We start from the raw sequence: 21915 nt of genomic DNA on the forward strand, positions 1-21915 counted from the left end.
CCAAAAGCCTCATGTGTAGCTCAGAAAACCGTTCACCCCTCTTCCTATGGAAGTTAAATTGTTTTATACAAAATGCATACGATATTCATGTGTTCTGAATTGGTCTTATACTACAATGTGAAACGCAATAAATAGTAGATTGACCATTAACATACAGACACGTTATATACGCCCGCTATAATTTAAAAAGAAAAAAGAAAACGGAACACACTCGCTACACTAGTAGCACTCTTTAACGATTCGCGCTCTCTTAAAAAGTCAAGAAAATTCCTCCAAAAAAAGAAGTCAAGAAAATGGGAAATGTTGTGCGAGCTAGTCGCAGGGAGTGACGACATTGTCGACCAATGACACTGATTGGTATAGCTATGACGTTATACGATGCATGGATTCTTTTTTTTTTAACACCAAAATACCTTTAGAAACTTATGTGTATACATCATAATAAACGACAAGGTACATAGCAGGAAGCATCTTTCCCATGTAAACGCGCGACGGCATCTCATCAGACTCGGGACAAAGACATGCTTGGAATACACTGGAAGGTTGCTTGCTCTAGATTCCTTCCAGGTGCGACGAATCCAGCATTTTTTCAAAAGAAAACTACATGAGTCGTTCGTTTGAGTGCCCACGTGAGCAGTGACGTATTCAGCAGGGTGGCACAGTAAGCTATGTATAACTCTAAAATTTGCACTAATCCTTAATTTTACTGTAGCTTTAGTATTATAGTATGATTGACATATTAAATTATATTAAATTGTATCATTCTTATCTACAATTCTGAATCTTCGACGAGTCCAATCTGTCGTGGAAAAACAAAATGATCCGAAGCAAAGAACACGACGAAATGGGCAACAACGAGCATGCGTACGGCGAACGAGCAGGCTGGCATCACCGGCGCCGCTATTTAAGTTGTCGGATGGTCGTGCCCTGAGCCCTGAGCAAGCTAGCCGCTTTCACTGTAGTCAAGCACACTGATGGGGTCGGGGGCGTTCTTGACCCAGCTGATCACCGCCGAGTCATCGTCCCTGCCGCTATTCCCGGCCATCCTCTTCACCGTCGCGGCCTTGTCCGCCGGCGCCTTCGCGGTCTACTTCTATGTGCCTTCATGGCGCGTGCGCGCGGTCCCCGGGCCAATCGCCCTCCCGCTCATCGGCCACCTGCCGCTGCTCGCCAAGCACGGGCCTGGGGTGTTCCGCGAGCTCGCGAAGAAATACGGGCCCATCTACAGGTGACCCGGAGATGCATGCCTGCGTTTTTAGACATTTCGGTTTAATGTATTTACTTGTGATGTGTCTGTGTTTTGATCTCAGGTTCCACATGGGCAGGCAGCCTCTGGTCATGGTGGTAGACCCAGAGCTCTGCAGGGAAGTGGGTATCAAGAAGTTCAAGGACATCCCCAACAGAAGCGTGCCTACTCCAATTCGTGGCTCTCCTATTCACAACAAAGGCCTCTTCTTCACAAGGTAGAAACGGAGTACATCGATTAGCATACAATCCGTGCTTCGCTGAGGGTTGCTGGAATGATGATATCAATCAGCACTCTTTAAAAATTTCAACTCTAGGTTCCCTTGTTCGTTAAAAAAAGACTATAGTACGTACGACCTGGTAATTTCGTGACAAATGTAGATTGCTTGAGCTTGTCTAAACATTTGTCTCGCGCAGGGATTCGAGATGGCAATCCATGCGGAATGTCATCATCTCCATCTACCAGCCGTCGCACGTGGCAAGCCTCGTCCCGGCTATCCAACCTTACGTCGAGCGGGCCGGGCGCCTCCTCCGCACCGGTAAAGAGATCACCTTCTCCGACCTTTCCTTAAAGCTCTTCAGTGACACCATCGGCCAGGTCGCCTTCGGCGTCGACTTCGGCCTCACCAAAGACATGTCCTCTTCCTCTTCGCCGCTACCGCACCCTGCTGCCCACGGCGCCGAGAGCGTCGACGTGGCCACCGACTTCATCCGGAAGCACTTTTACGCCACGACGTCCCTCAAGATGGACCTGTCGGGCTCCCTGTCCACCGTGCTCGGCCAGTTCGTGCCGTTCCTCCAAGAGCCCTTGCGGCAGCTGCTGCTGCGCGTGCCGGGCTCGGCGGACCAACGGATGGAAGAGACCAACATGGCCATGAGTGGCCTGCTCGACAAGATCGTGGCGGAGCGCGCGGCGCAAGCGGACAGGGTCGAGAAGAACTTCCTGTCCGTGTTGCTCAACGCGAGCGAGAGCACGGAGGCCATGAAGAAGCTACTGACGCCGGACTACGTGAGCGCACTCACGTACGAGCACCTGCTAGCCGGGTCGGTCACCATGTCGTTCACGCTGTCGAGCCTGGTGTACCTCGTGGCGATGTACCCGGAGGTGGAGGAGAAGCTGATTCGGGAGATCGACGCCTTTGGGCCCAAGGACGTGGTGCCGAGCTCCGAGGAGATTCAGACCAAGTTCCCCTACGTCGAACAGGTTAGTCTGCTTTCAGTGCTTCCTATTTTCTAAAAAAGTTAATTTAAAATCTGTACGTTTAGAAAGCGATATCTGTAAACTGTCCAGTCACTTATTTTTGTCGATTGTGTTGAGAGTTGGTTTTCCTAATAGGTTTTGAAGGAGACAATGAGATTCTACACGGCATCCCCACTGGTTGCAAGGGAAGCGTCTGAGGATGTTGAGATTGGAGGCTATGTCCTGCCCAAGGTATAGACATGATCTGCATGCTAGTAATTTGGCCTTCTCTGAGTCCTATATACATTGCAATAAACCTCTAGTGATGCCAAAAGATATTCCTTCTCACCAAAAAGAAAAAAGAAAAATCTCTTTTTTTCTGCGTTTACCTAGTTACTAAAGACCATGTCACACTTGTGGTACCCCAGGGCACATGGGTGTGGCTGGCACCGGGCGTTCTAGCCAAAGACCCGAAGCAATTTCCGGACCCGGACGTGTTCCGGCCAGAGCGGTTCGACCCGGAGAGCGAGGAGTGCAAGCGGAGGCACCCCTACGCGTTCATACCCTTCGGCATCGGCCCCCGCGCGTGTATCGGCCAGAAGTTTGCCATGCAGCAGCTGAAGCTCGTCGTCATCCACCTCTACCGCCGCTACATCTTCAGGCACTCGCCCAGGATGGAGTTTCCCCTGCAGTTCCAGTACTCCATCTTGCTCAACTTCAAGTACGGTGTCAAAGTGATGGTCATCGAGAGGAAGAACTGACCGTCTGATCACGCATACATATCGTATGGTCGATTGTGAGAACGGAATACCATATGCATATGCTATCTCTGATCCACGTACTGCTATGTAAGTGAAGTATGTGTAATAATACTCCCCTGGTTTCAGAATACTTGTCACTTTTCACTTTACTATTTAAACTGGCAAGTAGCCCGTGTAAATAGCACGGCTAGCTAGACCTATTATAGTATTTTTTTTTTATCATAATCCCTTCAACTAGAAATGTAAGTATGTTTAGAGTAGTAGTAATAATAACAACAACAATAACAACATATTGTTATTTGAGAGTTTTAGGTTGAAAGCTAACACAATCAAAGATCCGATAGACACCAGATCCGATGCTCGGGCATGAAACCATACCTATTGAATTGGTGAAGTAGTTCTTGCTGAGCCGAGCGGTGCACCGAGGTGAGGAGGGAAGATAGCCCTTCATGGATCGGTTATTGTGAAGAATGTTTTTCTGCTTGTAAGACATAAAAGTTCAGTACTCAATAATGTCCAGGCTAGACATCATAGGTTGGTTAAGATTGGCAAAACAAAGTATATTTTACCAAAGGTACATTGTGCATCTTGTACATTGAGCACATCCTCTTCAGCGTTTCTTAGATGTTTATGGTGCAGTTATGGCTGCAAGTATGTCAAAAACTTTTGTTTTCGAGTATAATGCTAACAGACAATATGCATTTTTTTTGGTAACCGAAAGTTATGAACCATTGACCTTTTTTGTTTGGAAATCCTTGATGATGCTTCTTGCAGATCCTTGATGAAAATTAATTAGAAGATGTCTTTATACATAATGTTTTTTTTTGGCTGTATCTTTAACTGGTTGAGCGGCTAGACCTAGTACAATTTTTTCATCATAATCCCTTCCACCAGAAATATAAATATGTTTAGACTTTGCATATGAAGTTAATATACTTCACAAAAGGTATAAAATCAAGGTAAAACAAATATTTTATGCTCCAAAAAATAGTACTAGTATAGTATTAGCAGTAGTAGAAGTAACAACACCACATTGTTATTTGATAGTTTTAGGGTGAAAGCTAACACAATTATAGTTAAATTTGTCCCTTTTTTATTTGAGCATGGATTGATTATCAATTTGGTGAGCTTTGTAAACGTAAATATCATATTTGGAAAAAAAGTGATATGAGATAAAAAAATTATATTGTTAGTTGTTTCTTTGGTAGTTCTCCGATTCTAATTATATTTTTTAATAGACTATATGAATTATTGCATCCTAAACAGTAAGAACCATCACCAATTTTATTAGTAGTACATGCATCTGGCTCGGTTTGGTGTCAACTGGAGTGTGGTTACTTATCTCTCTTGTTTCCTCCTGCGTCACTCCTCTCTGCTGCTCTATGCTCTCCACACCTGCACCTCATGCCTCCTTGAATGAGCTACCTTGGCTCCCTTCCTTCACCTCTATGAGCTTGATGTTGTCTCCTGTCTAGTGTCACACTCTAACCACGATGGTGCATTTGGAGTTATGCTTCTGCAGCTAGAGACGGAGTTAGGGCCCGGAGACCCTGAGTCGCTACCTGGGCTCTACAGTAACGGCAAGAGTCAGCGTAAATACATCAATGGTAAGACCATCATAGGTGGGGGTGGGAGGGTGAGGGCGTTGGCATGGCGACCGTCTCGGCGAGGAGCATGTTCCATTGGGGGAGGGACACAGTGGTGGGGAATTCGGACGGCAGGCTGCCGTGGCGAGGTGTGGGGTTGTTACAGGACGATCCTCAGTAATGTTTGGTTGGAGAGCGAGATAGGATGGAATGATTTTATTTATATATTTGAGAATAAGATTATTTCATTCATATATTGATGTTTGCTTAGTGGGTGATATGGAACGAGTCTATTTTAGTACCTCGGATCCACTGTCAGTGTCACGTTCGAAGTGGGATAGCTGTGTTCCACTGTTTTCTGGAACGGCTCTAACCTAAATCTTTGCAGAATATTCTTTGATTCTAAACTATTCCATCCTGCTGCTCTCCGTCTAAACAACTCAAAAATAGGATAGATCCACTCCGTCCTACGAACTAAACACTACCTCGTCACCATTTATGGCTAGTGCAGGCACATCGAGAACGCCCATAGGTTATTCGATAGAATGCCGAGCAAGAAATTACAGGTGATGCATAATTTGGTTCTGAATCTCGCACATGAGAATAATCTGGTATCTTATAGTTGGGTTTATTTGTTCCTTTTGCTATGTCATTCTCATTCCTTCATGAAATTTTGAAACAACATGGAAATGATTTGTCTGTTGCAGCTGGGTCCAAGTGTATTTGTGTTCTATTTTGATTAAAGGAGGTCAAAAGGCAAAACAGCATGTGCCGGTCAAGTGATGCCAAGATAATAGGAGCAGCATATTTTTGAGTTAGAACAAACATGGTGCGTAAGGCTATCTCCAGCGGTGCCTGTTTCCAAGTGCTACAGTATCCGTTCAAGTGCTATAGTGTGGAAATGCTGATCGGCAATGTGCTCCAGCAGGAGCGGCAACTGCCACTACAGGGATGCGGCCTGGATGCTGTCGAAGGCTTGGAACTCCAAATTTGCTACTTTTTCTCTCATTCCCTTATCACTGTTTATAGAGACTGACAGGTGGACCCGATAGGAGGTGGAGAATAATGGAAGGTAGAAAATAGGGTAGCTGCTGGAGATGAAAAAATAGAGAAAGAAATTTTTGAGTATCTGCTGGAGATGATCTAAGGTGGTCGTCGCCTTTCTTGTCTGTGCCACCCCGTACCTCGCCTTCTCCACCTACTTCTGTCGACAGGTATGACTTTCTGTAATCCAGTTTGTCTGATCAGGTTTAATTGTTAACATGTTTGACGGTTTCACTAATTATTCTTGGATTTCTAAGTTAGCTCGTATTGATTAGTGTGTTGAAAGGTAGGTGCAATTATTTTGTATTTCTAAGTTATTCTATTTTTTCCTGCAGCATAGTTGTTCTCATATGTATAGTACATGAATAAGCTATTGAGAGTGACTCTGGTCCGAGCATAACATAACAATAATGAGATATATGCTTAACCATTCATTCATTGCTTCACTTCAATCAGCATAACAACAAAGGTTTTCACGTTCTGGTGTCAAAACAATGTAGGTAAAAAAAAGATATGTGTACAAACTCCGGAAGCAACGGTGTGGAAATCTGTTTTTTCAATACTCTACCCTCATCCTTTACAAACAGTGTGTTGATGTTTGTAGGAATACTTTTTTAGCCCCTAAACTAACATTACATGATTATTATATGCAATACATGAAGAAGAGGTGGCATGGAACAATATTGAACCTGACGTGAAGAAGATGAAAAATTGTGGCGGCGGTACGGTTTGGCATTTTGAAACTTTAGCAGCGTTGTGGGTGATCCTGACAAAGAACTTTGGCGGAGTTGCGATTCAGAGATCCTGGTAAGAAAATTAGTCTGACAGGGGTGAAGAGAAATTATACTTGATTTTAACAATATATTTGTGTTGTGCATGCACTTAGCTGCCACCTTTTGTTTGATAATGCAGGTTGCAAAAAAAAATGCATTTATTATATTCTACTCTGGGGAGAGAGCCAAAGCCAAAACTCTGAAGATATGTGATGCTTTCAATGCAAACCGTTACCCGTTTCCAGAAGATGTTGCTAAACAAATTTATACTGTTTAGGAGGTCAGCTCTTGAAATACAGCGTCTGTTGATATTCTTGATTTGATTTCTTTGTGACATGTGAAACAAAATTTCCTTTGCAATTGATGTCCTTTCGGAACAACGCGCCGGCGGCCACGTGGATGGCGACGTTATTCTGGACCAGCACATAGTCCGCCATCTCGATGGCCACGTCAGTTTCCTCGCCGATGGCAATCCTGACATTGGCGGCTGCCAACGACGGGGAGTCGTCGTCGATGCCATCTCCGATCATTGCAACGATGCTTGCCTTCCTCGGGTTTTCTGGCCACGTTCCTGGTAATAGACTCGACGACCACGGAAGCCTGACAGCAGACTCGACGGTCCTGGTGGTTAGAGCTGGGACTTGGACTGTATCATGCCGGCACGGTCCGGTACTATCGGGTTTAGACGGCTCTTGCCATACCGTGTCATCATCGTGCCGTGCCAGTCTAGGTACAGCTCTACTTCATGTCACTGATAATATTTATATATTTATCTCCTATTATTTCACATATATATCTTTTATACTCATGTATCTATCATACTTTATGTCGTTTAACAATATTTACTGACAATATTTACATAATATCTATTATCATCTAACACTTGTGTCTCTTATACTTATATATTTATTTCTTATCATCTCTCACTAAACAAATAAGATATTAACGTCTCATATTTTATATCAGAGAGATTAGAAGATAAATATAGAAAAATAATCATGCAGTTCGTGTTGTGCCCCAAACCATCGTTGGCATACCTACCGTACCAAAGTCTAGATGTGACATGACCCTCATGTTTGTACTGTACTGATCTGATCCAAAATATTTTGTGACGTAGTATACTTTGAGACTTTGAGCCGTGTCGAAACGTCGTACCGTAAACATCTAGAGATGACACGATCCAAGTTCCAGCTCTACTGGTGATAGACTTAGACGACCTCGGCAGCGAGCGTGTCCTCTTCTATTGCGAATGCAGCAAACACTGCGGCTCCACAACCTGACTACGCTAACTCGACGGCCTTGGATGTGAACGCACTAACCACGGAAGTAGACACGATGGCCCCGGTGGCTAGCGTATGTTCTTATGGACGGATCCTCAAGCGTATATGTTATCATGTTGGTTCCGCTCTTGTTGAGCTCTTTGTCGGTAGCGTATATTAAACCAAATAAATCGATAGATAGTACATGGACTCTCTGTTTAGTTATTTTCTTTTTTATCTATATGAAAATCGAACTACTAATTTTTCATATTTTTTAATTTTAAATTTAACTATTTATTAACCGTATTTGATATTAAGGACTCTTTGTTTTAATCTAGATAGTTAGATGTTTATAATAATTAATGGTGTAGACCTTTTTTAGATTAACTTGGTGATTTTATGGTTTTGAGAGTGAACATAATAGCTAATATTTCTTCTCAAATATTAAGATAATAGATTTTGACTAATAATAATTTTTAGAAATATTTAGTGAAGTAAAATACAAATAACATCATTAGATTTGTCATATAAAGTACTTTAAGCATGTTATACACTTATAATTATTTTCAATCATATTTGCTAAAAATTACTGGTCAAAATTATAGTATGAAAATCAAAAGTGACAAATATTTTAAAACGGAGGCAGTAACATGCGGCTGGACAGTGGACACTCGTGTCAGTTCCAAGGTTTCATTTGAAATCGTGGTTCGGGCTATCGATAATGGAATCGGGCCATAGCACCAGCCTTGGGAGTTGGGAGCTGAAATCACCGGACCCAAGCTCTTTAGGGTTTATTTAGTAAAGATTTAGTTTAAAAATTTTAAAACTGGTTATTCATAGTTTAGAAAAATTTAAAGCTGGAGCTATGGTAGCGAGAGGGTTTTGAATTAAGATATTTTATTCTTATTTTAAATTAAAAATAGATATTTAGATCATTTTATCTTATCTTACAAATTTCAAATCCTACGTGGAAGTCAGCCAAATAAGGTCTTACACTCACACGGATTACCAGCTCCAGCAATGCGAGCAGTCTAATCGACTGCTCTGCTCGGAGTTTTTTATATATATTTTTTAACATTAATATTTAAATAAATAGATCTTTGATTGGAAGATTCGTATAAATATGCGTCTGTAGCTTTTTGAAAGAGCGGTTAGTATGCCACAGTGGTAGAGGTACCTCTTACTGCTCTCTCAGAAGGCGGTTATGCCCTACACTATCCTTACCGTCCACTGAGATGGCGCTTAGCGCCCGTGCCAGCCCACCCAGCGCCCCTACCACCCTCGGTAGGACGCTTACCACTCTCTCAGGGGGCGGTTAACCCAGTTTTATTATAAAAATAACAGAAATCCCAAAAGTAATCTAAGATAAAAATAACAAAAATCCTAGAAAATATTAAAGTGGAGATAGAATAATACATGTAATTGAAACAAAAAAAACCATATTGAATGTTAGATAGAATGTGTACATGAGATGAATATATGAAATTTGAATATTACTAATAGCATGTAGTCACATCTAAGATACAGACATAACTTAGGTAATAGATTAAAAATGATATAACCACCTTGAATTCAATAAATACAACATTTAGTAGCATAAACATTACAGACGAAATGGACTTTGAAGCTGTCTGTGCTTTATCTCCCGTTTCATCCAATGGTAATCGTATTCTGGGGATTTTGGTCTACGTGGTGCCGGTATATATGAAAAATAATTAAAGTTAGGATCCCAATCATCTACCTTGTTGTCAGAGAATTCGTAACGGCGTGGAGTTCTCTGAGAAGTAAGCACGAAGTCATCATCGTCGAAACCAACCCATTCGATTGTGGCAGAAGTGGTAGAAGCAAATCCTCTTGTGGTTGTTGTCAAACGACCACCTCTTTCACGGCGACTCGAACCACCGTCTATTTCACAACGGTGTGAAGGTCTCGAATGACCGCCTCTGCGTCTCCAGTTATATCCGGGTAAGCAACTGCCACCAAATAGTAGATGCAGCCAAAAAAATTCTCAATGGGTTTGTTTAGCAACTCTTCATTACGAGGGAATACCTAGTATAAAAAAGAGCATAGAAAAATATAAACGTGTCTTAGAAGTGCAACATAACAATTAACTGGGACATGTAATAACGATGAACATACCTTAATGTGCTCCTCGTACTGCTAAGGGTGCATAAATAGCGTGTGTGCTCGTTTGCTAAAACATTGCTAAGTCAGCTAGTTCGCACACCCTGATATATCCCTGACGGCACTCTAACAAGTGCGTCTTTAGGTCTATGGAGGTCACAGAGCTTACCGTTTGCCGTCATTCCTCCGTGGTGAAACATGGACAATGGGTCATGGTTTACCATTTCGACAGCACTTTGTTCAGGTTCTCCTCCTTGAACACATCGTCACCTTTTGCCTGGGTCTCGCTCATAGTATGTAGGGCTATCATTGAGAATTTAGATGTCCACGAGAAATGTCTACTTGAGGAGGCAACCATGGTTTGGTAAAGATATCAGATGGTAGTGGTGTTTTGGAAAATTACGATGTCATGACCTTCTCGTTGCCTCAGCCTCGCCTTCTATAAGAAGAGATCGATGGTATATACACCAAGTGTAGGTATATAATTTAGAGACAGTGTATGCATTGGATACCTTCCCGTAGTGAGCGGTCACTGGACTATGAGTAGTCGGCAACGTCCGATCACATTAGTCTAAAAAGGTGGCTGCAAGGGTACAAACAGCTTCAAGGGCTATGTATGTATCTTAATCTAATACCTAGTATGCTTTTTATGTATTACAAGTTCAAACATTACTGCTTTCAGACATTACTGTTTACCATGTTATTAATGCATTCTTAATCCTATGTGACATTACTCTACCAACTTCTCAGAGTGAAGTCACCTCTCGCTGTCATCTTTTTAGGGAGATGCGACCCCTTGCTGTCCACTTTTCAGACTGACAAAACCGCTTGTAGCCACCTTTTTAGACCGATGTGACAGCACACTACCGGTTACTCATAATCTAGTGACCGCTCGTTGTGGGAAGGTATCAAATACATGCACTATCTCTAAATTACATACCTACATTTTACACCATTGAGCCTTTCTTATAAAAGACGAGGCCAAGGCAAAGAGAAGGTCATTATATTGTAGTTTTCTGAAACACCACTACCATCTGATACCTAATACCAGACCATGGCTACCTCCTCAAGCAGACATTTCTCATAGACATCCAAATTCTCAATGATAGCCCTACAAACTATAGGCGAGACCCACACAAAAGGTGACGATGTGTTCAAGGAGGAGAACCTGAACAAAGTGCTATCGAAATGGTAAACCATGACCTGCTATCCCTGTTTCACCACGGAGGAATGGCGGTGAACGGTAAGCTTTGTGACCTACATGGACCAAAATATGCACTTGTTAGAGTGCCATCAGAGATATATCAGGATGTGAGAACTAACTGACATAGCAAAGTGTTTTACCAAGCGATCACGCACGATATTTATGCACCCTCAGCAGTACGAGGAGCACATTAAGGTACGTTCATCGTTATTATATGTCCTAGTTAATTGTTATGTTACACTTCTAAGACACGTTTATATTTCTATATGCTCTTTTTTATACTAGATATTCCCTCGTGATGAAGAGTTACTGAACAAACCCATTGAGAACTTTTTTAGACTGCATCTACTATTCAGTGACAACTGTCTACCCGGATATAACTGGAGACGCAGAGGTGGTCATTCGAGACCTTCACGCCATTGTGAAATAGACGGTGGTTCGAGTCATCGTGAAAGAGGTGGTTGTTCGACAACAATCATAAGAGGATGTGTTCTACCACTTCAGCCACAACCGAAAGGGGTTGGTTTCGACGATGATGACTTCGTGCTTACTCCTCAGGGAACTCTATGCCGTTGTGAATTCTTTGATGACAGGGCAGATGATTAGGATCCTAACTTTGATTATTTTTCGTATATAACGGCACCATATAAACTAAAATTCCTAGAATACGATTAGCATTGGATGGAACGGGAGATAAGGCACAGACATCTTCAAGGGCTATATATGTATCTGAATTCAAGGTGGTTATATCATTTTTAATCTATTATCTAAGTTATGTATGTATCTTAGATGTAGTTAACATGCTATTAGTAATGTTTAAATTTTATGTATTTATCTCATGTACACATTCTATCTAACATTCAGTGTGGTTTTTTCGTTTCGTTTATATGTATTTATTCTATCTTCACTTTAATATTTTCTAGGATTTTTGTTATTTTTTTATCTTAGATTACTTCTGAGATTTTTATTATTTTATAATAAAACTAGGTTAACCGTCCTGACAGGATGGCAAGATCTCTAACCACCCTCTCAGAGGATAGTAGGGGGCGCTCGGGGGAGGCGAGGCTTGGCATGGGTGCTAACCACTCTCCATGAAGGCGGTAAAGGGAGTGTGAGGCCTAACCGTTCTCTAAGAGGCCGTTAAGAGGTACATGTATCACTGTGCCATGCTAATCGCTCTCTAAAAGGTTGCAATCTTTTAAGAGAGCTGTAGACCTCTATTTATACAAATCTTTACATCAAGACTCTGTTTATTTAAATATTAATATTAAAAAAAAAACTCCTCTGCTCACCCGCATTCCTTAGCAAATAGCGTGGGCCACCCACGGGTGACGGGCCGCGGTAGCAGCTCGGCGCGGGCGTGGGCGAAGCGCTGCTCGCTGCTCGGACGGGCACAGGGCCACAGGAGGCGGGCAGCGCCGTGAGCTTGCCTGGGCTCGCGTCCAACCGTGCCGTGCGTACCACTCCGTATGGGCCTCCCCGGTGAGACGCGGGACGCCGGGACCTGGCCGCCCAAAGATAATTTTGGTCTGACTCCACCAAGGCCTCGTGTTTGGGGAGCCGGCTCGTCTTTTGGCACCGCACTTGGCATGGGCCGCACAAGACTCTACCGGACAGGCCATGTCGATCAGCCATCACCTTTTCCACTGTTGGACCCCAATTAGTACTAGCTCAATGTTGTTCATCCTTTTTTTTTTTTTGAGAACACTCGTCGGGGCGCAACATGAAAACACCTGAAAACTTGGAAACTTTGGAAATTCATTAGAAAAAATACCTAAAAGTTTCAAAGATTCTTAAAATTCCACAGCTATATGTGCTTTCTTGTTGTACATCCATGCATAACTTCAGCTGCAAACTCAATTCTGTTTGCGCGTTAAAAATTGGGAAATGTTTTTGGGGAGAACTCAGAACGACCTTGGTTTGATTGATGGGCTTGTTGAAGCGGCACGAACTACAGTTTCTGCGGTACAGTTCACTTCTTTTATAGGTGTTGCACGTCAGCATAACAACGGAACTGGATAATTTATTTGCCATTTGTACTTGGGATTCTACCACAAGTTAGAAATCGAGATACATCCGTTCGAAAAAAAAGAAATCGAGATACTTTTCACACAACCTTTTGGAGATTTGCTCATCAGATTCACTCGAGAATAAGTGTACAACAGTTTTAGTTACTTATCTATGTTGTTCTCAAGAGTAGATGAGGACAAGTAGGAAATTATACTTACCCTTGACTTTTAAATACACTAGTTATTTGTTAACTGACTTGCACCGTCCCAATCCTATCAGTTAGATACACTTGAATCTGTTACGTACTGCGTGCTACTCAATACTGAACACCAACACCACAGCGGAACAGGAGTCACCAGTAGTCACAAGTCACAACCTTGTGAGGACCACCCCGATCTGGACGCTCTTGACCTCCTCCCTCTCCATGGACTCGGTGACCAGCTCCGTGTACCTGTGGAACAGCTCGTCCACGATGTCCGCCCCGAAGTGGTGGCTGAGCATGGACTCCTGGATGGCCCTGATCGCCATCGACACCGTCCGGCCGTCCTCCTTGGCGTCGCCGCTGCTGCTCAGGTTGATCTCGTACGTCTGCACGTAGTCCAGCCGGAACGACCCCTCACGGCGCACCTCCTCCTCGACCTCCTGTATCGACGGCGCGTAGAACGGCACGTTGTAGGCGTCCACCTTCTCCTGCTCAACCAGCCCCTGCGCATTGCTCGTGTGTTCAGTTCATGCCACTACTGTCTACTACTCTGCAGTTTCTCATGAAGTGGTGACTGAACGTACGGGTGTGTGTGCGAACCGCGAACTCACCTGTGCCACCAGCGCGGCAAACGACTCGGAGAGGAGCTCCCAGAGGAAGGTCGTCCGCCTGTCGTTGTAGCCCTCGGTCTGCCTGCCGAGCATGGCGAGAACCATCCGGCCGCCGGGGACGACCTCGGTGGCGCGTGACTTGAGGAACAGGCTGAAGTCCCTCTGGAACTGCCTCAGGTAGGCCAGTGTCACGGCAAGAGGGCTCGTGCTCGATATGTACATCTTCCCCTTGTTTATCGGCCTGTTCATCTCATCAAAAAGTCCGGAAGGGACCTGGGAGAGCCAGTGCAGACTGGAGCAGGAGCAGATGAAGTGCACGCTCTTCCTGGGGAACAGCCTCCCGTAGAAGGACCCCGGAACGCCGGAGAGGAACACCATCGGCCGGCCCCACTCGTCGGTCTTGGCGGCGGCCTTCAGCCGGTCGGTAAACTCCGGCAGGCTGAAGAAGATGGTGTTGAAGTCGTTCGTGGGGAGGTCGTTGAGGAGCACCGAGAACTCGGGCGGCGGCTGCGACGACCGGCAGCACACCCTGCCGATGCTCCCGACGATGTCCTCCACCAGGCACAGGGCGTTCGGGCCCGAGGAGCAGCCGAGGTCGGCCACGGTGAACCTCTCCGGCATCTGCGAGATGTACACATCCGTCGCGGAGTGGGTGATGAGGCTCTTCAGTGTGTCCATGCCCCTCTTCTGCAAGAACATAGGGTGGTCATGCATGTTCCGACTTCAGAGTGGTGCATGGTGCATCTAACGGAAAATGGCCGCCGGTTGTAAGGTGAATCGCTCACCTGAAGCGAAGAGTTCTGCGCGTAGCTGGTCTCGCCGAGGCCTTCCTTCATGTGGAGGATGGTCTCCACGTTCATGAACGGAAGCTTGTCAGAGCAATGGAGCAATGAGGACGCCATTGCCTTGCCTCTCACTGGTAGCTAGCCTCGACTTCAAGAATCAATGCCTTCTTCCTGTGGTCATGTAATGCAGTACGTATACATATATGTTCAGGACTCTGCTTTTGTACATCACTTAGCACAAAATAAAATACTAGCTGGGCCCGTTATTTTGAACTTTATCTGTTGGTAACTAAAGAGGTAGAGCATATCTAGCTGCAGACAGCAAGGTGTAAAAAAAGTGGTCTTCAGAATAGCTCGATGGGCATCTATTCAGGGCGCTTTATGCAAACAATGGGTGATATGTCTAACTGAATTACTGAGATCTCCTTTTTGGCTTGGTTTTATGTGACTGATAATCCGGATTCAGATACTCCGTTTGGACAGGACAGGGGCTCGGATTCGCTACAGGACAGGGGCTCGGATTCGCTAATATCATATCACATACGGCGCTAGATTTGACTCGCAGGAGAAACACTGAAACAGAGTGAGAGTGCGAGAATGAACACAGGAAATGAAAGGTGATCTGCTGCTAGACCATTGGTGCAAATCTATCCACGTCATGTTTTCGAACCTTTCAAGAGAGAGAGAGGAAAGTTCCCCTGCCATATTCCCTCTCTAACCAGTGGCTGAAAACCTGAGTCAACCAAGGCAACAACACCTTTGTGCTTGCTGTACCTTGCCTACTGCTCCTAAGCATATAGTTGCAAGTTGCAGAAACACTTGCCATCGTTAAGTGACATACATTTCCATGTTTAAACAGGCAAGATGGATGCAGCTCTTGAAAGCCTAGCTCTCTTCTCGCCTCTCTCCAGTGCTTCCTTGCATTGCATGTTCTTGGAAATGGAAGGTTCTTGGTGCAACAGGTATGCAATGGAAGTAGAAAGAACATTGAACTCCTAAACGAATGCAGATCACTTCTCACGCTATAGCACTACTACTAACTCATATAGCGAACAATGCTATTGAACACCATAACATGCCTTCTGACTGACGAACTTACCTTGAGATTTCGGAGTCCTTCAGAATTCAGACAGTATCTGGTAGTCTCTCTCCTCCGAGCTGCAGCTGCTTGCTTCAGTTACCAGAGGAGCTAGGTAGCTCTACGCCTCTGCCTTGGCATCTGCAGTGCTTGCTCCCCGGGGCATTTATAGGCAGGCAAATGGAATCAGAACAGTCCAGTTGTGACTTGAGCAGTGGCCCGGCAGGCGTCCCCCACTTGCGCGAACTGTGCGCATCGCACGATGTCCATGCTCGCCTGCTCCACGCCGTTGGCTGCCTGCCTCGCTAACGCAGCCACGCAGGCAGGGAAGAAATATCGGCAAGTTTCTCTAGTCTCACCTTCACTGCCCATGATGATTAATCTGTTGTACGAATTGTTTATTCATGCACGATTGATACGGTACGCTAGCACTAGCACAGAGCTGGTGTCACGGCGCATTTTCGAGCATTTCATACAAGCTTGTGGAGTCTGGACTAATCAAAACGAGAAAGATTCACTGCTACAGAAATACTTGTTACAGAAGTAGATCATAGATAGTTTTTTTCTACTCTAGTAATATTAGTTACAAAGTAGTTTTCTGGGAACCGTCACTAAGAGGGATGTCACAGACGGTTTTTAACCAGAAATATCTGTGGTAGAATCGTACGTCTCCGATTGCTATATACCCCTGATAGTTTTTATTCTAACCCGTCTATGGCGATACTATAAACGATTTTTATTGAAATCCGTCTGAAGGTCACATACAGTTTACTAGGTAAAACTGTCTGTGGTAGTGTTGGAGATGGATTTAATGTCCACTCGGATGAAAGCTTACAGACGATTTTTTGGAAAACCGTATGTGAACTTCTTGAAGACGGGTTTGGTCCTGAACCGTCTGTGGATGCCTATATTTCACCACACGTCAACCAGTGCTCTAATTTTCACGTTAACCACGTGGCTGCCTTTCAAGTGGGGGCGATTTTTTCTGCCACCTAAGAAGGGAAAGGGGAGAGATGGGAAGGGAAGGGAAGAGAAGGGACAGGGGAGGGGAAGAGAAAGAGAGAGGGAAGGACAAGGTGAGGTGAGGTTGGGTCTCTTCACATCTCCCTTGCAAGTCGAGGTTGCCCTGTCATCCCAAAGGTACGGCTGCCTGCTAGCTAGCTCTTGTCAATTAATTAGCTCTTGTCAATTGTTTCCTCACTAAAATAGAGGAAATCAATGCAACCATACTGCAACTAGTGAGATTAATTAGTTAAAAAATATCTTGAATGTTGATATGCGAGACATATCAATTAGTTAGCAATTTTGTTGCAATTTTTCAATTAAGTTTTGTAATTTTAGAAATCACACATGGCTGGCCGTAGTTGGATGTACCTAGAGAATCGTATTTGGGACGAGTACCTTAATGTTATATGGATTCATACTTGCTGCTAAGGCGGATATGTTGAACAGGAATAAAAAAATTTATGTATTGTACATACATGGACTGCAAAAATGAGAGAAAGTTTCTAAAGATACATAATATACATGCACACTTGATTATATGTGGATTCAAAGAGAAATATACTTGTTTGACCAGCCATGGTGAAGAAAGCATGAATGACCCCAATGGTGATACGTATGAAGAGGGTGCCCCTGACTGTGATGTGAATGTAGTTATTACTAATAGGGATGTCGAGGATATTGCTGATGATTTCAGAGACTGAGGTAATGCTATTCTTGAGAATTTGGAGGAGATGGTCCGTAATACTGAGGGATCTGATGAGTACAATGATAGAGAATTTGCTAAATTCTAAGAATTCATGTAAGGTCCAAGGTATCGTTGTATCAGAGCTATAAGAGAAGACACATGTTGTTGTATGTGGTCCTCCTACTTTTGAAATTGAAGGCAAGCAATGGGTGGTCTAGTAAGAGTTTCACTACATTGTTACAGCTGATAGCTTCATTGCTTCCCAAGGGGAATTGTTGCCCACATCCACCTATGAAGAAAAAAAATTATTTGTCCTTTGAGAATGGAAGTGGAGAGAATTCATGCTTGCAAGCTAGATTGTATTATTTATCATGGAGAGTATACAGACTTGGCTGAGTGCCTTGTTTGTGGAACCTCTCGATACAAGTGTTGAAAAGATGGAGAAAAAGAACCACCTGCAAAGGTAGTGTGGTACCTTCCTATAATTCCTCGTCTAAAGCGTTTGTTTGCCAATAAAAAGGAGGTCAAATTGCTTTGTTGGCATAAGGAGGGCTGTAAGAATGATGCCCTCATGCGGCACCCTGTTGATGGTGCACAATGGTGAAACATTGATATGAAATTTGAGATGTTTGCTGCAGAACTGATGAACATTAGGTTTGCTCTAAGCACCGATAGAATGAATTTGTTTGGTAACATGAGTAGCAGACATAGAACCTGGCTATTATTTTTGTGCATATACAATCTTCCTCCTTGGCTGTGTCAAAAGAGGAAGTACCTTATGATGTCGATTTAAATCTAATGTCCAAGGCAACCTGGCAATAATATTGATGTGTAACTTAGGCCATTGGTGGAAGACCTTAAAGTGCTATGATTAGAAGGTGTCGAGCTATGGAATGCGTACATCCGAGAGTACTTCAGACTACATGCCATGTTATTTTGAATAATATATGATTTGCCAGCTCTTGGCAATTTGTTAGGGTAAACTACAAAAGGAAGCAAAGCCTGCCCCCAATGCTTAAACGCTATCGAGAGTATGTAGCTCAAGAAGTCAAGAAAAACAGTGAACATGCGACATCGACGGTTTCTACCAAAGTCTCATGCATATAGGAACATGAAGAGAGAATTCGATGGCATGAGAGAGAATGCATTAGTTCTTAGGCATTTCAGCGGTCCGGAGGTCTATGATCACGTCAGAAATATCAATATGGTCATTGGGAAGAGAAAGCGATCTAGTACTGATAAAAATGTCATGTGGAAAAAAAAATTAATTTTTTGGGAGCTATGTTACTGGGAACACCTAGATGTCTAGCACTATCTTGATCCCATGCATATCGAAAAGAATGTCTATGATAGTCTTGATGGTACCTTGTGCGATATCGCTGACAAGACGAAGGATGGTATTAAGGCACAAAAAGACCTGGTCGATTTGAACATATGGCCCGAGCTTCATCCCATAACAGATGATAAAGGCAAAATGACCATCCCCCCAGCCATAGGGTATTGGCACATGTCAAAGAAGGAGAAATAAGAATTCTTTGAGTTCTTGCACGGTGTCAAAGTTCCTTCCGGTTACTCAGCCAACATAAAAAAAAAACTTGTGTCCTTAAAAAAATTGAAACTTATTAGCATGAAGTTTCATGATTGCCACGTGACGATTACAGAAATGCTTCCTATTGCACTTAGGAACATATTGCCAATCAATGTCAGAGAGTCGATTATGAGCCTATGTTTTTTTCAATGGAATTTCTCAGAAGGTCATTGATCCCGCATCACTTGATGCCCTAGAAAGAAACATCGTAAAGACTTTGTGCTAGATTGAGATGTATTTCCCACCATCATTCTTTAATATTATGGTCCACGTCATTGTTCACCTTATCAAGGAGATCAAGTACCTTGGTCCAATTTTCCTACATCAGATGTATCCATGTGAGAGATTCATGGGGGTTCTAAAATCATATGTAAGGAGTTGATCTCAACCAGATGGCTACATGATTGAAGGCTACACAACCGAGGAGGTTGTTGAGTGGTGTACATACTACATTGATTCAAAGGGAGCTATTGGTGTGCCCATTTCTCGGTATGAGGGTAGACTGGTAGGTAAAGGGACCTAGGAAAAAAAGGCAATAACTCCCGAATATAAGGTTTATGCTCAGGATCATTTCCTTGTTTTGTAACAAATGGATGAAGTTTCACCATATATCGAGGAGCACAAGTCATTTCTCATTCAACAGAATCTAGGGCGGAATGATGTTTGGGTAATAAGGGAGCATAACAAACGGCTCAACACTTGGTTACGAGACCGAATCAACACGAGTTCATGCCATAGTGACACTTAAGAAATTGGCAAGAGGGCCGATATATACTATTGTGACGTGGCTGGGCTACGAGATTAATGGTTACACATTTTACACGGCTCAACAAGACGACAAAAGTACAAATCAGGACAGCGAGGTGTGCATAGATGCTTATGACACCAATATGCAGAAGAGCGCCTACTATGTGCAAATAGAGGAAATATAGGAGCTTGTCTATATAGGTTTCAAGATACCCTTGTTTCAATGTCGTTGGGTCCAGGGACCAAAGGGCATGATGGTGGATAAGTACGGGATCACTATCGTTGACCTGTGGCGTGTCGGACATAAAGATGAACCATTTATCCTTGCCAAGCATGTTACCCAAGTCTTCTATGTGCGTGACACAACATAGAAGAATGGACATGTGGTTCTTAGTGGCAAAAGGCGGATCGTTGGTGTCAAAGATATTGTTAATGAGGAAGAGTACAATCAATTTGATGAAGCTCCTCCTTTTGCTGATTTTGATGTAAATATGCCTTAATTGCACTTTTGTAATTTATATTACCGTTATGAAATTAACTTTCTATGAAACAATTTATGTGGTCTGGTAAGTGTATACTTTTTTCTGACAATGTTTGTTTAATATCAAACTGATATGAAATGTGAAGACACAGCTCAGAAATAGGTATCAGTTCTGAAAACTCTTGTTCTGAAAATGAAATACCACAGACAGTTTTCGAACTAAACCGTAACCACAGTCAGAGATGGTTTGGAAAGTAAACATGTCTCCTCTTTTGGTCATCTGTGCTGGTAGAGACGCGGTGCCACAGACAGTTTTCATAAAAAAAAAACATATGTGAGTCTCATGCTTCTACGTACGGGTTTTAGACAAAAACCATATGTGGCATTGTACCCGGGATTGAAAGAATACTCTACATGGCGGCCGCGTATCTCTAATTTTGGCCTTGTAACCAAACTTTTAGATTCCCTCACCACGACCGCTACCGCCTTATACCCTCATTCATTGCCCCAACCACCATCGGCAGCCCTCCTCCATCGTCCCTCACCTCGGTGGTGCGCCTCCTCCACTGCAGGCTCGGCCCTCACCACCGCACCATCCATCGCGCGGACCCCCTTGACGTGGTGTCCCTCCTCGACACATGACCCCCCTCGACGAGGAGGCCCTCCTCGATGCGTGCCCCTCTCGACGTGGTGGCCCCCCTTGACACGCAGTCCCCCTCGACGCGGCACCCCTCTGGATTGTAATATCTCCATCTCTGCAATGTTTGTATGTGTCTTGTGTTGCTTAATTACTTCCATGAGCACGTGAGATGGAACTATGTCCAATGTCCCCAGTCGAGCATATTGAGCTACTACTTCATTTGCTCCCAAACAAACTTACATTGTGCACATGAGTTGAGATTTAAGAGGAAATTGAGAATGGGTGCGGCCAATTCTCATCTCTTTTTATGAGGTAGTAAGGGTTGGTTTGAATACCATGGCAATAAGATTTTAGAAGAAACTAAGAACGGGTGCATATCATTTGTTGTACTTGGCCGTGGATTTAAATTTTGTAATTACTGATGCTAAAGAAGTTGATTTTGTATTTTTTTTTCTATTAATATATATGGAAAGCTCTTATTTATGCACTAACTAGTTCATTTCCCCCTTTTTTTTCCAAGAAATTACATCAAGTCATGAATCCTTGTCTGGATCGTCCTCGGAACTTCACCCTCAGGAGTTGAGGCTAGGGGTGATACACGCACCACCTCAGCAGGTAGTGGATCACAACGGTGCAGGAACCCAACCTGGTGGCCAATAGACAAATCATTGTCACCTAAATCAACTTGGGTGGGTTGCCTACGGTACCTCGTATAGTGAGGAACCATTTTTGTAAAATATGTAGTCTCATTTCCAAGGAGAGGGTGTCGCTGCTCCTGGAGAAGTGGAAGGCTTGACCCTATCAGAAGCGGATGCCTTATAGGAGACCCTACATAATTATTTAGAGATTCCGAAGAATATGGAAGAAGTGTGTAAGAAGAAATCTCTAGCTCTGATTTTGAAGGCAT

General features: G+C 43.6%; 2 protein-coding genes across 3 annotated transcripts; one reads left to right on the forward strand and one right to left on the reverse strand.

Moving 5' to 3' along the window:
* Positions 1-815: 815 nt before the first annotated feature.
* LOC133908558 (cytochrome P450 711A1-like) lies at positions 816-5597 on the forward strand. Of its 2 annotated transcripts, XR_009908220.1 has the most exons (6): positions 816-1228; positions 1311-1463; positions 1663-2449; positions 2582-2677; positions 2854-3273; positions 5480-5597. XR_009908220.1 is itself a non-coding variant. In XM_062350633.1 (5 exons), exons 1-5 carry the CDS (start codon positions 975-977, stop codon positions 3184-3186), a joined length of 1623 nt encoding a protein of 540 aa, XP_062206617.1. In that variant the 5' UTR covers positions 816-974; the 3' UTR covers positions 3187-3900. The 2 variants fall into 2 exon arrangements, 1 of the variants encoding a protein (XP_062206617.1); XM_062350633.1 differs by lacking the exon at positions 5480-5597 and having other exon boundaries at positions 2854-3900.
* A 7693-nt stretch (positions 5598-13290) lies between these two features.
* Positions 13291-15992, reverse strand: LOC133908559 (probable methyltransferase TCM_000336). Its single transcript, XM_062350634.1, has 4 exons — positions 15884-15992; positions 14785-14955; positions 14000-14686; positions 13291-13891 (listed from the first exon to the last, which is right to left on the reverse strand). Exons 2-4 carry the CDS (start codon positions 14899-14901, stop codon positions 13556-13558), a joined length of 1140 nt encoding a protein of 379 aa, XP_062206618.1. The 5' UTR covers positions 14902-14955; positions 15884-15992; the 3' UTR covers positions 13291-13555.
* Between the last annotated feature and the right edge of the window lie 5923 nt (positions 15993-21915).

This window comes from Phragmites australis, chromosome 2 (assembly GCF_958298935.1).
Source record: "Phragmites australis chromosome 2, lpPhrAust1.1, whole genome shotgun sequence".
Classification (NCBI taxonomy): Eukaryota; Viridiplantae; Streptophyta; class Magnoliopsida; order Poales; family Poaceae; genus Phragmites; species Phragmites australis.

Coding starts and splice junctions, on each gene's coding strand:
- LOC133908559 (XM_062350634.1), bottom strand. CDS start 14,901: ATGGCGTCCTCATTGCTCCATTGCTCTGACAAGCTTCCGTTCATGAAC. Junction 14,687..14,784: donor CGCAGAACTCTTCGCTTCAG/GTGAGCGATTCA, acceptor ATGTTCTTGCAG/AAGAGGGGCATGGACACACT. Junction 13,892..13,999: donor TTGCCGCGCTGGTGGCACAG/GTGAGTTCGCGG, acceptor AGCAATGCGCAG/GGGCTGGTTGAGCAGGAGAA.
- LOC133908558 (XM_062350633.1), top strand. CDS start 975: ATGGGGTCGGGGGCGTTCTTGACCCAGCTGATCACCGCCGAGTCATCG. Junction 1,229..1,310: donor AAATACGGGCCCATCTACAG/GTGACCCGGAGA, acceptor TTTTGATCTCAG/GTTCCACATGGGCAGGCAGC. Junction 2,678..2,853: donor GAGGCTATGTCCTGCCCAAG/GTATAGACATGA, acceptor GTGGTACCCCAG/GGCACATGGGTGTGGCTGGC.